The 17,240-nt window shown below is 44.9% G+C and overlaps 1 protein-coding gene across 2 annotated transcripts in view; it reads left to right on the top strand.

Moving 5' to 3' along the window:
• Window positions 1-17,240, top strand: part of HIPK2 (homeodomain interacting protein kinase 2) — a 285,351-nt gene that overhangs the window by 178,424 nt on the left and 89,687 nt on the right. For both annotated transcript variants that reach the window (XM_033951443.1, XM_033951442.1), the window contains exons 4-5: window positions 11,069-11,188; window positions 17,002-17,088. In XM_033951443.1, coding sequence (XP_033807334.1) covers window positions 11,069-11,188; window positions 17,002-17,088 — 207 coding nt within the window. The remainder of the gene's footprint in view (window positions 1-11,068; window positions 11,189-17,001; window positions 17,089-17,240) is intronic.

Raw genomic sequence — 17,240 nt, 5'->3', positions numbered from 1 at the left:
GTGGAATCTCACCTTACTGCTTTATAAAACCAAGAATGAGTAACTTCAAAGAAGCACTATAGGGGGTCAGTGGAAGCCCAAACAGAGAAGTCTGGGGGAAGGGACAAAAACATTCATGCACAGACCCTGATAATGAAAGCAAAGAACAGATTAGCTTTGCTCTGCACAAGAAAGAAAACCTTTAAAACGGAATTTTTCTTTTTCTTGTTTCTTTTTTTTTTTTTATGATCCAGCACAGAACACAAAGAAAGCAGCCGGTAGAAGAAACGCACAAAATTAGTCAGGATCAAAAGGAAGACAAGAAATAGTGCTTGTGTACAAACTACAAGGGAAAGATCTTAGACTGATTCAAACAGCGCTTTCAATTCATTCCACATAACAGCATGTCCTACCTCAGTAGTAAACATTGGTGACACAGAAAGATGGGAGCTGAAGGAAAAATGTCATACACACACACAGCCGTACAAGTCTCATTTGTCTAGGAGTAAGTGCCTTTATGACTCATTACAAAACCCAATATAACAATGCAAAAATATTCGCTTATCTTACCTTATAAGCGAGGTACAGTAATAAGAGACAATAAAATCTTATACTCTATAAAAAACCTTACAAATGACAGAGTGGGCAGGGGGGTTCTATAAATAATTTCATTCTTTCCGAAAGAATGGCAGCTGCTTATATATATGAGGGGTGCTTACCAAAAGTACCCTGAGATTTTTCCCCAAAAAAACTCCATAATAGAACCCAAAGCTTGAACTTAAAATAAAGGGTTGGGTACAGGTCACCACTACCCAGTGAGTATTAAAGAACAGAAAAAATTCAGAAATACTCACAAAATACCGGTGATATCATCTGCCCATCCCGGACGAGCCCCCAACTGAAAAGGATTCAGGTCCCAATTCCTGCCCCATACTTTCTCTGTCTCTGTCATTTGCAAGTCAGGTACCTGGGGACACATCTTAAAGACCAGAAACCATCTTTCAAATATGTCCGTCTTTTATTATGAGTTTCACATATTTATACGAATCAGGTTTGCCAGCATGTGATGGCATGTGACGTAAACACAAACCATATATGGAAGGTCACATGAAACTTTAAACACATCAGCATTTTTCCTAGCTAGAGATTGAAGTCCAAAAGGTAAGAAAAAGCCTTGACCAGCAGAGCTTCTTAACTAAAGCTGTCTGTAAATACGGCTTAACAAAACAATTGAATTCACTTCACATTATCTCTGTTTAAACATTACCTGTCTTCAAAGAAGGGAAAGATAAACAGGGCCTACCTTTGCATCTTTAAACAACATATGCCTAAGGACACTTACTAAAGTTCTGATACGTGTCCCTTCACCCACCTCCACACAGATAGTCTCCCACTCTTTAGATGTAAAGGAACATTGTAGGTCCCGCTCCCATTGACTCCTAAAACTAAGATGTGGTATCACCCAGTCTCTTAAATATTGACAAATTATGGAGATAGGCTTGGGCACTCTCTGTAATATCCCCCATAGGTGTTCCAATTGTTCAGCCTCAACTAAAGAAACCTTGTCCCATCCATTTACTACCACAAAGTTTTTCACTTGAAGATAGGCCAAATAGTCCCCTGCCCTCACCCACGGGTGAAGTTGTAAGGGCACAAAAGATATCATGGTCCCCTGTCTCAAGAAATCCTGAAATTGAAGTAGCCCTATGTACCCCCACCTCTCAAAAACAGGATTGGTTTTTCCCACTCCAAATTGGGGTTCCTCCCGCAAGGAAGCAAAAGTGGAGGTCATCTGCCCATTATTACAGTCTAGTTTAGTTCTAACCCATAATTTAACCAAGTGCAATATATAAGGGTTATCTGTTTCCGACTCCCATTGTTGGACAGTCTGAGACAACCAGAGTTTAGCAGCCAATTGTCCCTGGGACACAATACACTGCTCCAACTGAACACCCCACTTGTGAAATCCCAGATCCCACTCCAATAACATCCGCAATTGCGCGGTCTGATAATACCATACCAATGGAAGTTCAGAACCCCTTTTCCCTCCTTAGCTCGAACCACCCACAACACCCACTGGGAAAGTCTAGGTGCTCTATTCTGCCATACAAAGTTCCAGAATTCCGCTTGCAACAGTTTAAACGTCCGTGTTGGTATGGGAATTGGCAAGGTCTGAAACAGAAATAATAACCTGGGTAAGATATTCATCTGAAGAACAGCAATATGGCCCCCCCCCCAAGAAAGCCAAAGCCCCTGCCACCATTGAAGATCCATCCGGATCTGTCGAATGATGGGGCCATAATTAGCCTTATACAAACAGGTCAAGACCCTAGGCAGGAAGATTCCCAAGTACTTAAGACTCTTAGTGACCCACTTAAAGGGGAACTGGCTATGAAGTGTTCGAACCCGGTCTTCCCCCAGGGTGAGATCCATCAGCTCAGTCTTATCTAAGTTGATCTTAAAACCAGAGGCCCTCCCATAGTCCTCAAAAATACCAAGCAACTGAGGTATAGTGTGTTCTGGATCTATCAAATACAAAAGGATATCATCAGCAAATAATGCTATGCGATGTTCTATCTCCCCTTCCCAAATTCCTCTTAAAAGGGGATGGCTCCTGATCAAGATCGCCAGAGGCTCTATGGAGAGTGCAAAAAGTAGGGGGGACAACGGACACCCCTGTCAAGTGCCCCTTGCTATGGAAAAATATTCTGTGTACGTGTGATTAATTTTGAGACACGCTCTAGGAGCATGATACAAAGCTTGGACCCACTCACTAAACGGCCCCTCTTTTCCCATTTTCCACAGTACTGCCCACAAGAATTCCCAAGAGACCCGATCAAAAGCTTTCTCTGCATCTACCGCTATTAACGCAGCTGGGTCTTGCTCCTGCTTCACCTTCCACAACAAATGCAAAGTACGCCTTATATTATCCCCTACTTGCCTTTTTTGGATAAGCCCATATGGATCACTTTAGGAAGCATCTTGTCCAATCGAAGAGCCAGCACTTTTGCAATAATTTTTGCGTCTACATTCAACAGGGAAATAGGTCTATAAGATCCACACAAAGCTGGGTCTCTACCAGGTTTCAACAAAATCGTAATACCCGCCTCCCCCATATTACCAGGAAAAAGGCCCCCCTGCTGAAACCCATTAATTAATCGTACCAATAAAGATCCCACCTGGTCCCCAAACTTCTTATAGAAATGACTCGTGTAACCGTCTAATCCCAGTGATTTTCCCGGCTTTGCTCCCCGAATGACCTCCAGAACCTCCCTCAATGTTACTGGTTCATTAAGCTAGGCCTGATCTGCAGAAGACAGAACTGGCATTTCTACCTTATCCAAAAAGTCCTTAACCGCCCCCTCCACCCCGTCCCCACCTGGACTATATAAACTGCTTTAGAAATCCAAAAAGGAGTTACCAATATCCGTATCAATGACCCAGAGAGTCCCATCCCCATCTCTAATATGAGCAATAATAGCTCAAGTTTGTTTGATTTTAATATAACGAGCTAGTTGAGCACTGCATTTATTACTATGCTCATAGAGACAGGACTGGAACCGCTCCTGAACGTGATTATAATCTTCCATCTGGAGCTGCGTCAACTCACCCCTGATTTGGCGCAGTTGCGTCCTGTATCTTACTCCATTGATTCCGAGGAACCCATAGCCCATCTATACGGGTATAAGTATTTTGAGCATGAGAGTAATGGGTGTAATTACGCTGAGTTCCATGGAGGAGATGCCAACAATCCACTAACCCCAAGGTGCCCATAAACGCCCGAAATATCTTGGAGGTCCCCCTGCTATACCCCCTACCCATTTTGGAGTGATCCACTCTCCCATCCGGTATCACATTAAAATCTCCCCCCCACAAACACTACTCCTTGAATAAACAACAACAGCTCATCCGTCAATCCTCTGTAGAACGTTGCCTGATCTATATTTGGGCCATATATATTTACTAAGGTCACCCGTTGTCCCTGTAAGGACCCTTTCAAAGCTAAACATCGCTCTTGAGAGTCCCTATAGACCTGATCAACCACTAATCCCAATCTTCTTCTTGCTAAGATGGCTATCCCCCCTCCCCTTTTTTTTTGTTAGCATGCGGTCCTTGATGGGTCCATACTTCTGATATCATATATTAAAACCTGCGCTCAGTGGCGTATCTAGGGTATGTGGCACCCGGGGCCCATCATTTTTTGACACCCCCCCCACCCACCCCCCATGTACAAAATATTTTTTGTAATAACCATGAAATGGTATAAATGGTCAGAATAGAAACAGGGAGTGAAAATATTCTTTTATTGAACCTCATATATGTAACCATTATTCCAAACATACAATAACATAACATAAATTATGTCTGAATTGTCATGACATCAGAAGTACATATGGAGTAGTTGCAGGTGATGCTTGAGACAGTTCTGATTGTGTTAGTTCGGTTTTATGTGTTTTTTGAATAGAAGGGTTTTTATTTCTTTTTTGAAGGTTTTGTAGTTTGTGGTCGAGGTCAATAGGTTGTAGAATTGGGGGTCGAGTGTTGCAGCTCGAATGGCTAGGAGGTTGTCGAACAGTTTTTTTCTTTTGACGTTTTTGGTTGGAGGGTGTGTGAATGGTGCGTGAGTTCTCCTATGTCTGTTTGAAGTGGATTGAATTATTTAGCTGAAGAAATTAGTTACCCCCCCATTCCACACACATTAATTCTCTTCCATTTTTGTTCCCATTATAAAAAACACTGATAAGTTCCCAGAAAAAAAATACATTAAAATAAGAAGTGAAAACAAAGGCCCCTACAGATGAGAACATAACATAAGAATAGCCTAACTGGGTCAGACCAATGGTCCATCATGCCCAGTAGCCCATTCTCATGGTAGCCAATCCAGGACACTAATACCTGGTCAAAACCCAAAGAGTAGCAACATTCCATGCTACCGATCCAGGGCAAGCAGACACTTCCCCCATGTCTTAATAACAGATTATGGACTTTTCCTCCAGGAATTTATCCAAATATTTCTTAAAACTAGCTACACTATCTGCTTTTACCATAACTTCTGGCCACTTCATTTTTAAGCTTAGATCTTTCCTTCCAAACAGAGACCTTGCTAGATGTCAAATACAGCACAAGGGAACTTCACACGGACTTAGCTGTGCAGGAAATGTGAATCTCCTCATACACCCACCTATAGTGCAAAAATGTGCAAAGGTCTGGTTTTTTCTTTCGATCACTACATAGCCTAATGCCACACAAGCAGCACTGTTACAAAAGGTCAATGCTAAGGTTAACAAAGTTTCCTTCTTGGACCACAAGGAGATACTGACAAACCACTGGAAGAGATCCCAAAACAATTACCTAGGCACAAAACAATACCCAAAGAACCACTCAGTGTGTGAACCAGTTGAGTGGAGTGGACTAACTGGGGGGTGGAAATGGGCCCAGAGTTTGCTCAGGAGAATTTCCCAAACCACCTCTTACTCTCAACACATTGACACACTACCACCACCACCACCACCACCACTAGGAACACCTCACCGGGTAGGCCAGCAATTCTTATAAACTTTATAAAACACATTATTATATTTTTTTATAAAGCACATATTTTAACTGAACTCTTTGACATCCTCAGCCTTTCCATTCACAAAAATAGAAGGAAGAAAAGTTCCCATTTCCTGCTGTCTCATGTCCCTGGCCTATACAATATTTTTCTTCTGCAGACCCTTCAAAAGTCTGACCAAATCCTCATTTCACTTGCATTATAAAGTACTGAGGATGCCATCTCTCCCCAATCCCAGGTCCTGGGACAGTCTGAGACAGTAGCGCAAACTGCCCGATTCAGGAAGAAAAATTTCGATTCAGCCTATTTAATTGGTTTTTCGATTCGATTTTTCTGCCCAGTTGGGTGATTTTTTTCAAAAATCCTGGTGGGTTTTATAGCTTTTTCACCCCCTTTGGCTTCTCCTAACCACACTGGCGCTGTGGTGTAAATAAAATAAAGAAACAAAAAGGACTTTTCCTCTCTCAGTTAAATCCTAGCTCACGTTTGCGGTCTAACACCAGCTCTGGCAGGATACACATTTCAAATCTGACATATTGTAATCACAAAACAGAAAATAAAGTTAATTTTTCTACCTTTTGTTGTCTGGTTATTTTTCAAATCTTGTTGGTCCCAGGCTCTGGTTGTCTTCTGATAACTTGCTTGCCAGGGTCTCCTTCTTTCTTCATGCTAACCATCCATCTGCCATCTCTGTCCTCCCTTTCCATTTCCCTTCCCTCCCCAGGAAGTCTGGTATCTTTCCTTTTTTTCATCTCCCTCCACAGATCCACCTTTTCTTAACTACCCTTTTATCCGGCATCTCTCCCTCCTTCCCCACCACCCCAGGGCCCACCTCTCCCTTTCTTTTCCCAATTACCCTCCTATCCAGTATCTCTATCCCTCCTCCAAACCATCCCTTGTGTCCAATTTCTCTCCCTTTCTATTCCTTCCCTTCCTAAATCTCATGGTCCATCATCTCTCTCCCTCTCCTCTATTTTCAGACCCATTATTTCTTCCCCCCAAAGTCTGGCATATGCACGTCTCTTTGAACACCCCCTTCCTTCTGTCTACTTCTACACCAGGGTCCCCCCCCCAAAGGCCTGTCCCCCCCCTTGAAGGCCTGTACCCCACTTGAAGGCCTGCACCCCCCCGAAGGCCTGCACCCCCTTGAAGGCCTGTCCCCCCCTGAAGGCCTGTCCCACCCCCTTAAAGGCCTGCTTGCCTGTCCCCCCCTTGAAGGCCTGCCTGCCTGTCCCTCCCCCTTAAGCCTGTCTCCCCCATGAAGGCTTGTGTCCCCCCCTTTAAGGCCTACATCTCCCCTTGAAGGCCTGCGCCCCCCTTGAAGGCCTGCACCCCCCGAAGGCCTGCATTTCCCCTTGAAGGCCTGTCCCCCCCGAAGGCTGCACCCCCTTGAAGGCCTGTCCCCCCCCTTGAAGGCCTGTCCCACCCCCTGCCCCCCCCTTAAAGGCCTGCCTGCCTGTCCCCCCCTTGAAGGCCTGCCTGCCTGTCCACCTCCCGAAAGCCTGTTTCCCCCATGAAGGCTTGTCCCCCCCTTTAAGGCCTGCATCTCCCCCTGAAGGCCTGCCTGCCTGCCCCACCCCGAAGGACTGATCGCCTCCCCCTCCCACCCCCCACCCAGATGTTCGGTTCTTCCCCTCTGGCTTCCCCACACCATTTAGAGTAGAAGCAGCCTGCAGCAAGATCGCGATGTCAGGGATCTTGAGCTGCATGTGCTGTCCTCCGCCACAGACCCGCCCCCCTCCTCTGACGTCAGTGGAGGGGGCAGGACCGCGGCGGAGGACAGGACGAAGCAGCGCAAGATCGCTGACATCGCGATCTTGCTGCAGGCTGCTTCTACTCTAAATGGTACGGGGAGGCCAGAGGGGAAGAACCAGATGTCGGGGGGGGGGGGAATGGACGCCGGATCACCCCCTCAGGGCTCGCACCCGGGGCGGACCGCCCCCCCCTTAGTATGCCACTGCCTGCGCTGAACACTTGACATTCTTGGGGCTCTTTTGCTAAGATGCAATAAGAAATGAGTTTAGCATGTTGTAATGCAGGCCTTTCCCACATCCTCAGCCCCTAAAATGAGCTTTTTAAAAGGTTGTTTGCAGTTCTTATGCTACCATATTTTTCGCACCATAAGATGCACCTGACCATAAGATGCACCCTAGATTTAGAGTAGGAAAACAAGAAAAAACCCATTCTGAACCAAATTGTGTACTAACATATACCAGGCTCTGCACCCAGCCCCCCTCACTCCCTGCCAGGCTCTGCAACCAATCCCACACTCCTTGCAAGACTCTGCACCCTGTCCCCCCCCCCTACTAATTGTAATGCAATTTTTTCCTTTCATTTTCCATATACACACAGCAGATATAAATTCTCAAAACTGACACATTTCGATCACTAAATTGAAAATAAAATCATTTTTCCTACCTTTGTTGTCTAGTGATTTAATTAGTTTCTGGTTGGACTTCTTTCTGATTGTGCATCCAACATTTCTTTCACAATCCAGCCCCATGCCCTTTGGGTCTAGGTCTCTATCTCTCTCTGTCTTTCTTCTGCTTACAACCCCCCATCCCATCCCCATGTCCAGCATTTGTTCTCCTTTCTTCCAGGTCTTTCTCTGCTTCTCTCTCTCTCCTTCCTCCCTAACTTGTCCAGAATCATTCCATCTCTCTGCATTCTCTTTTTCTCTCTATTCCCTCTATACACCCCCAAGTCCAACTCCCTTTTGTTTCAGGTTTCTCCCTCTCTCTATCATCCTTCCGCTAACATTTTGAGTATTTCCTCTCTCTACCTCCTCTAGTCCAGCATCTGCCTTGTCTTCAAGTTTGCTTTCCTGCCCCTCCTCAAGGGCCTTTGGAAGCCTCATCTCACCTCCCCCCCCCACCCCCCCAGATGTCCAGGTGTCCATATCCAGTATCCTGCCGGTTTGCTATCCTCCTGCTCCTGCTCTCTCCTTCCCTGTCATATCTAGGGGGATGCACTCTTGCTCTCCTCCTGCTCTCTCTCCTTCCCTGTGATCTCTAAATGAGGCATTCTTACTCCCTCTTCCCCACTTTTTAATTTGTTGTAATAGACATCTTTTTAGCTGCATTTGAAGTCAACACATCACAAATAAAGGTGCATTCAGATCATCAGTAATGATCTCAGACACAAACAAGGAAACATGCTGTAGTGTTCTGCCTGTCTGATTGCCCTTCCTTCTCTACAGAATGAAGTTCTATAATCTGGAGAACCAAAGCATCAGGAAAGAGGCTTCAGTCTTGTTCACTCTCTCTCTTCTTATAGTTCTCAAAGTTGGTCAGAACCCAGCCTGAAGGCGATCACAAATGCCGACAGTCCAATGACAATTTGGTCCTACATTTTGGTCCAATTTGGTCCTACATTTCCCTTAGCGGGTTTGGAAACAATTACATTACATTACATTACATTACATTAGAGATTTCTATTCCGCCATTACCTTGCGGTTCAAGGCGGATTACAAAAGATTTATGAATGGGGGTTACAATGGAAGAACATTTATCATTTATAGAGTTGTAAAGAGTAAGGTCATTTGTCAGTTTTCAAGTGGTAAAAAGTGGTGAAGAGTAGGTAGATATTTATGAATGGAGGGTAACAAAGGAAGATCATTTGTCATTTCTCAGGTTGTACAGAGAAGGTCAGGTAGTTTCAGTGTGGCGGGAGGAGTAAAAAAAGTAAAATAAAACAGTTTCTTGATCATATGTCTCTTTAGCTATAAATTGCAATATTATTATTAAGACTTAGCCAAAAGGAAAGATTCATAAGAACATAGGAATTGCCGCTGCTGGGTCAGACCAGTGGTCCTGCCCTAACTGAGTCTAGCCTTACCTGCGTACTTTCTGGTTCAGCAGGAACTTGTCTAACTTTGTCTTGAATCCCTGGAGGGTATTTTCCCCTATAACAGCTTCCGGAAGAGCGTTCCATATTTCTACCACTCTCTGGGTGAAGAAGAACTTCCTTAAGATTTACCTCATTCAAAATTGTCATTTCTTTAATAAAACATTAACTATTTTTTTCTGAAGCCCTCCAAGTACCTAAAAATCCAAAATGTGGCCCTGCAAAGGATTGGAGTTTGAGACCACTGCTCTAATTTGATTCACCTCTTCTCAGTTTGTTTTCTCACACACCTTTTATCCCATAAACTTTGTTCCCATTTCAAGAAATAATCTCTTAAAAGATATAAGTCCTTCCTAATATCCCCACGTTCATCTCTCAGTGTATGATTTATACAAGGTCAGTGGCATAGTAAGGGGAGTAGACCACCCTGGCACTGTCTTAATCCATGCTTATGCCCTCCTTTTCCGCCCTCCCCCCAACACCATGCTGGCATCCTCCCTTCCCCACCTCCCCGTACCTCTTTAAATCTTCACCAGCACAAGCAACTACTCTAGCCTGCTGCTTGCACTGGCCTGGCTCCCTCTGAAATCACTTCCAGGTTGTGGGGCCAGGAAATGATATCAGAGGGAAAGCCAACGCTGGCACGAGCTTTAGGCTGGAGTAGCTGCTCACACTGGCGAAGATTTCAAGAGGTACGGGGGGTGGGAAGGGAGGGTGCAAGTTTTTCACGGGTGCTTAGAAGGAGCAGAGGGGGGTGCAGAAGAAGCGGAGAGGCAGAAAGGAGGGTGCAGGGGGAGTGCTGCCGCACCGGGCGCCTCCTACTCTCGCTATGCCACTGTATAAGGTGTTACCTTCCTCCACCTGCACACTGAGCCACGTGACCTTTGTGGACTGTTACAAAATGGCAGACAGAAACCCCTTCTCACTTTTCAGATTCAACACAGACAGGTAAATGCTGGTTTTAAACCCACTGTTCACAAACACTTATTTTCAAGCTTTCAGAAACCCACTCCCATGGGGGGGGGGGGGGTTAAGGAATAATAGCACACTTCTGAGTACAGTATTCCCCCCAAATTCATGGGGGTTCTGTTCTAGGAAACCCCGCAAATTTTGAAAAAAATGCAAATGCGGTTTTTCGCTTGTCAAGAGGCAGGGGAGGCAGGAGAGGGCAGCTGGAGCGCCGGCGGGTGAAGAAAATCACTCATGGTCTGCTCCGACCACCTCTTCCTGTAATAAAGTCAGGCTACGCCACTCAGGAGCTGCTTTGACATGCAGCTCCTGATTGGTGTAGCCCAACTTTACTACAGGAAGAGGCGGTTGGAGCAGACCATGAGTGAGTGAGTCCGTGATTTGCGAACTGCAAGTTCATGGGGAAGCACTGGACATAGCGGTGCTTGTATATGATTTATTTTTTAGGAGCGGTGGATTAAAGACGCCAGTTCATCTCGAGCCTGAGGTATCCATGTCCAGTTTGTGGCTGGATATCTCGTTGGGCATCACAGCTTAGGGATCCCGATGATTTCATTTCTTTCTCAGCTTACAAAAGTTAACAGAATTGCCTTCTTATGAACAGATGTATGTCAACCCTGAGACTTTATCTCAGGGACATTTGCTTTTTACTTTTCAAAGGAGATTCTCCGGTGACTCTGTGGCTATAGAAACTAACCACACTCCAGTTTTCTCTTGCAGATCCGTTACATTTCACAGACACAGGGCTTGCCCGCTGAATATCTTCTGAGTGCGGGGACAAAGACCACAAGGTTTTTCAACAGGGAAACAGACTCGCCGTATCCACTGTGGAGGTTAAAGGTACAATACTGGCTTCCAGCTCTCTGTCTAAAAGAATAATACAGAAAAAAAGATAGTCTTGAATTAATATTCAGATTGACTGGGTTAGGACTGCATAAATGGGAACTTATTCCCTTTTAGGTGAAGTTATTTTATAATCCAGAAATAGGGTTACTAAGTCCTCTGAATTTACTCTCTATAAAAGAGGCCCAAGATGATTACAAACAAAAAGAAACCCCCCCATAAATTGCACAAATCAGTAGAAATACAGGGGACGATAATCAGACGGCGGGAATTAGCCAGGCTGACTCCCGTGGTCGGCAGCAAACCTGGAAATTCAATGCCGAGCTATATCTGGCAACCAGCATTGAATTTCCAGTCTGCTTTTAGCAACTAAAAATATAGCTGGCTAAGCCGATATTAATCAGCTGGCCAGGTAAGTTATAGGGGGGCCAAAGATAGACCTGCAATTCATGCGGGATCACCTGGTCACTCAACTTAGCTGGTCAGCCAATGAATGTTGAAGCTAACCGTCTATGTCTCACAGCATAGCCAGCCACTAAGACCTTCTTTTACTAAGGTAGTGAGAAAAAAAAGCAGCCGTTGATCGCATGTATATCACGTGACAGCGGTGGTTAGAGAACATAAGAATTGCCGCTGCTGGGTCAGACCAGTGGTCCATCCTGCTCGGCAGTCCGCTCATGCAGCGGCCCCCAGGTCAAAGACCAGTGCTCTAAACGAGTCCAGCTTCACCTGCGTACATCCCAGTTTAGCAGGAACTTGTCCAGCTTAGTCTTGAAACCTGGAGGGTGTTTTCCCCTACAACAGACTCTGGAAGAGCGTTCCAGCTCTCCACAACTCTCTGGGTGAAGAAGAACTTCCTTACGTTTGTGCGGAATCCATCCCCTTTCAACTTTAGAGAGTGCCCTCTCGTTCTCCCTACCTTGGAGAGTGTAAACAGTCTGTCTTTATCTACTAAGTCTATTCCCTTCAGTATTTTGAATGTTTCGATCATGTCTCCTCTTTTCAAGGGAGAAGAGGCCCAGTTTCTCCAATCACACTGTACAGCAACTCCTCCAGCCCCTTAACCGTTTTAGTCACTTTTCTCTGGACCCTTTCTAGTAGTACCGTGTCCTCCTTCATGTACGGAGACCAGTGCTGGACGCAGTACTCCAGGTGAGGGCATACCATGGCCCGGTACAGCGGCATGATAACCTTCTCTGATCTGTTCGTGATCCCCTTCTTTATCATTCCTAGCATTCTGTGCGCCCTTTTTGCTACCGCAGCGCATTGTGCAGATGGCTTCATCGACTTGTCGATCAGAATTCCCAAGTCTCTTTCCTGGGAGGTCTCTCCAAGTACCGCCCCGGACATCCTGTATTCATGCATGAGATTTTTGTTACCGACATGCATCACTTTGCACTTCTCCACGTTGAACTTCATTTGCTATGTCGATGCCCATTTCGCGAGTTTAATTATGTCACTTTGTAGATCTTCGCAATCCCCCTGTTTCTTCACTACTCTGAATAACTTCGTATCGTCCGCAAATTTAATCACCTCACTCATCATACCGATGTCCAGATCATTTATAAAGAGTTGAAGAGCACGGGTCCAAGCACCAAGCCCTGTGGCACCCCACTGGTGACACTCTTCCAGTCCGAGTATTGTCCATTTACCTCCACTCTCTGTTTCCTATGCTCCAGCCAGTTTTTAATCCACGTGAGTATTTCACCCTCGATTCCATGGCTTGCAATTTTACGAAGTAGTCGTTTATGTGGAACCTTGTCAAATGCATTCTGAATATCCAGATATACAATGTCAACTGGGTTGCTCTTGTCTATCCGCCTGTTTACTCCCTCGAAGAAGTGCAGCAAGTTCAACAGGCAAGATCTGCCTTTGCTGAAACTGTGCTGGCTGGTCCTCATTAAACTGTGTCTGTCAAGGTGATCAATGATGCGGTCCTTTATCAGTGCCTCTACCATCTTTCCCGGTACCGAGGTCAGACTCACCAGTCTGTAGTTTCCTGGATCTCCCCTCGAACCTTGTTTGAAGATTGGCCACCTTCCAGTTGTCTGGAATCTTTCCCGATTTGATCGACAGATTGGCTATCAGTTGAAGCAGTTTAGCTATAGTTCCTTGATGACCCTCAGATGGATGCCATCCGGTCCCGGAGATTTATCACTCTTAAGCCTATCAGTCTGCTTGCATACCTCTTCTAGACTAATTGTCAACTCTGTCAGTTTCCAGCATATAGTCTGATGGGTTCCGGTATGCTGTGTATATCCTCTTCGGTAATATGGACACAAGAACATAATAATTTGCTGCTGCTGGGTCAGACCAGTGGTCCATCGTGCCCAGCAGTCCGCTCCTCGTGCCTCAAGTCAAGACCAGTGCCCTGAGACCAGCCCTACCTGCTTACATTTTGGTTCAACAAGAACCCGTCCAACTTTGTCTTAAATCCCTGGAGGGTGTTTTCCCCTTTAACAGCCTCCGGAAAAGCATTCCAGTTTTCCACCACTCTCTGGGTGAAGAAGAACTTCCTTACATTTGTGCGGAATCTATCCTCTTTCGTTCTCCCTATGATTTCTTTGTCCTCCTTTAGCACTCCCTTTATTCCATGGTCATCCAACGGTCCCACCGTTTCCTTCGCGGGTCATTTTCCCCTTAATATATCTAAAGAACGGCTTGAAGTTTTTTGCCTCCTTGGCTATTTTTTCCTCGTAGTCTCTTTTGGCCCCTTTTACCGCCTTATGGCACTTGCGCTGATGTTGTTTGTGCTTATTACAATTTTCGTCCGTTTTTGACCTTTTCCATTGCTTAAACGAAGTTTTCTTGTCTCTGATCGCTTCCTTCACCTCTACAGTGAGCCATGCCGGTTCTTTGTTCTTTTTCCTCTTGAATCCTTTTTTGATACACGGTATGTATAGATTTTGCACCTCGGTGACTGTGTCCTTAAAAAGGGACCAAGCTTGCTCTAGCGTTTTCACAGTGCTTATCCTCTTCTCAATCTTCTTCCCCACCATGAGTCTCATCCCTTCGTAATTCCCTTTTCGGAAGTTTAGCGCTGTGGCCGTCGTTCTGGACCGATGTTTCTCCCCTGTGTCCAGGTCGAAGCGGATTATGTTGTGATCACTGCTTCCTAGCATCCGTTCTACTTCTACACCTTGTGGCGGTCCTTGCAGTCCATTTAGAATTAAGTCCAGAATTGCATTTCCTCTTGTATTTTCTTTTACAAGTTGTTCCAGGAAGCAATCGCCTACATCATCCAGGAACTTGGTTTCTCTAGCGCAAAGGTAGGCGCCGGAAATATAGGCTCAGGTTTTCCAGGCCTACATTTACGGTGCCTACCTTTGACGTGAATCATGCCTCTGTAGGTGCTTTACGGTGCCTAACGCTACTTCTGGAATTAGCCGCACCTACAGTGGCATTAGGCACCGTAAAGCGCCCACAGAGGCGTGATTCCGGTGCCATTCTTTTAGGTGCTGGTAGGCACCTTGTAAAACCAGTTTAAAATGTTGCTTAAACATTGTTTTTCACTAAGCTTAGGCATCTACCAGTGCCCTTTAGAAAATCCGGGCCTGAGCGCTAATATTAAGCAGCCATTTCATGCTGAATATTAGCGCTTAACCGGCTAAGTGTTATTTAATTGGCCAGGAGCTGATCCTGACTTTGTTAAATAGTGCTGATTATCGGGGCGGACAGTATGGAAATAATGAGCAAGAAAAATATTTAAAAATTCAACTTATTTATTAAGGGGTTAATATTTAACCTGTGGCAGTCAGCAATTTATTTTTCCGCTGATGGCTTTATGTTTCGATATTCAATGCTGGGATCATGCCTGAGCATCGGCTATATAGGACTATAGCATGTAAAGGTGAAGCACCGGCTACATAGGACTATAGCATGTGAAGGTGAAGCACTGGCTATATAGGACTATAGCATGTGAAGGTGAAGCACTGGCTATATAGGACTATATAGGCTATATAGGACTAAAGCATGTGAAGATTAAGCACCAGCTATATAGGACTATAGCATACCTGAGCATCGGCTATATAGGACTATAGCATGTAAAGGTGAAGCACCGGCTACATAGGACTATAGCATGTGAAGGTGAAGCACTGGCTATATAGGACTATAGCATGTGAAGGTGAAGCACTGGCTATATAGGACTATATAGGCTATATAGGACTAAAGCATGTGAAGATTAAGCACCAGCTATATAGGACTATAGCATACCTGAGCACCGGCTATATAGGACTATAGCATACCTGAGCATCGGCTATATAGGACTATAGCATGTAAAGGTGAAGCACCGGCTACATAGGACTATAGCATGTGAAGGTGAAGCACTGGCTATATAGGACTATAGCATGTGAAGGTGAAGCACTGGCTATATAGGACTATATAGGCTATATAGGACTAAAGCATGTGAAGATTAAGCACCAGCTATATAGGACTATAGCATACCTGAGCACCGGCTATATAGGACTATAGCATGTGAAGGTGAAGCACCGGCTACATAGGACTATAGCATGCCTGAGCACTGGCTATATAGGACTATAGCATGTGAAGGTGAAGCACCTGCTAATTAGGACTATATAGGCTATATAGAACTAAAGCATGTGAAGATTAAGCACCAGCTATATAGGACTATAACATACCTGAGCACCGGCTATATAGGACTATAGCATGCCTGAGAACCGGCTATATAGGACATATAGTTATGTGAAGGTGGCCAGCACATAACCAGTTAAGTGCTGATATTCAACCTTATCTTGTAATTTAATTCGGTCAAAGGTAGGACTGCTATTTATGCAGTTAGGTACCAAATTTGTCCCTATGTCCACTGAGTACCCCTCTCTCCTAGATTGAGAGTTTCCAAGTTTATTTTGCGTTTGATATACCGCAGTTTACAATCTATGCAGTTTACAATAGGGGTGATGGTGGCCATTTTGAGGCTGGAACCACAATGGGCAGGAGCAACTTGACATCACTGCTGCCTCTAGGACCCCCTAAACCAGTGGTTTTCAACTTAGTCCTCAGTGATCACCTGGCCAGTCGGGTTTTTAAGATATCCCCAATGAATATGCATAAGATATATTTGCATACACTTCCTCCATTGTATGCAAGTATCTTCTCATGCATATTCATTGTGGTTATCCTGAAAACCCAACTGGTCCCTGAGGACTGAGTTGAAAACCACCACACTAGACTACCAGGGAGATTCAATGTAGGCCTGTGTGGAGCTTCCAGGGGTATAGGTGAGGGTGGGGTCTTATTCCAGGGTTCAATTTGTCTTCAGGAAGGGAAGGAAGGGGGGAATCAGAGAGAGTTAGAGAACCTGCTCCACTGCCCACCATATGCAGAATTAGCTTTGATAGTCAATGCCGGTGCCCGGACATGGCTAATTCTGACCATTGTGGACGGAATGTTGACCAGTTCATTTTCAGATCTCCACACATACTTTCTTCAGTGGATAATTTGTACCTGCTTCAAAGTAGATGCAAAGTACAAAAGTAGTAAATTTCATGTGTTTCTTGCTTGCTTCATATTTCTCTTTGAAAATGACCTTACAAATCCATGGGAAAATTTAAAAAAAGTCCTTAGCCTGGTGAACATGAATTATCGGGGCATCCCTATAGTTCTGCCTTGGATAGTTTCCAATTAGGCTTATTCTATTAGTAGAAAATTTCAGAGAAGAAAGGCCATTGCCTTATTGAGTCTACAGAAGGGTGTGAAGGGTGGAAACATCTTGACTAAAGTCATTTATTGTCAAGCAATAATGTCGATGTGTGGCATTGACAAACTAATTTGATTCTTCCTGTCTTAAACAGACGCCAGATGATCATGAGACAGAGACAGGGATTAAGTCGAAGGAAGCAAGGAAGTACATATTCAACTGTTTGGATGACATGGCACAGGTAAGCACATATTCTTATGGTGGGATTAAGAGAGAGCCTCCCCCACCTAGTGCACCTATGTTGACCTCATGTTTAAAGTCCATTGCCTTGGTGAGTAGCTAAAAGACATTTTAAGAAAAGCAAACATTCTTGCATGTCTAAGTAAGGGCTGG

Source organism: Geotrypetes seraphini, chromosome 7, assembly GCF_902459505.1.
Source record: "Geotrypetes seraphini chromosome 7, aGeoSer1.1, whole genome shotgun sequence".
Classification (NCBI taxonomy): Eukaryota; Metazoa; Chordata; class Amphibia; order Gymnophiona; family Dermophiidae; genus Geotrypetes; species Geotrypetes seraphini.
The sequence above is the reverse complement of the archived record's forward strand: the minus strand, read 5'-3'. Positions and strand labels throughout refer to the sequence as shown.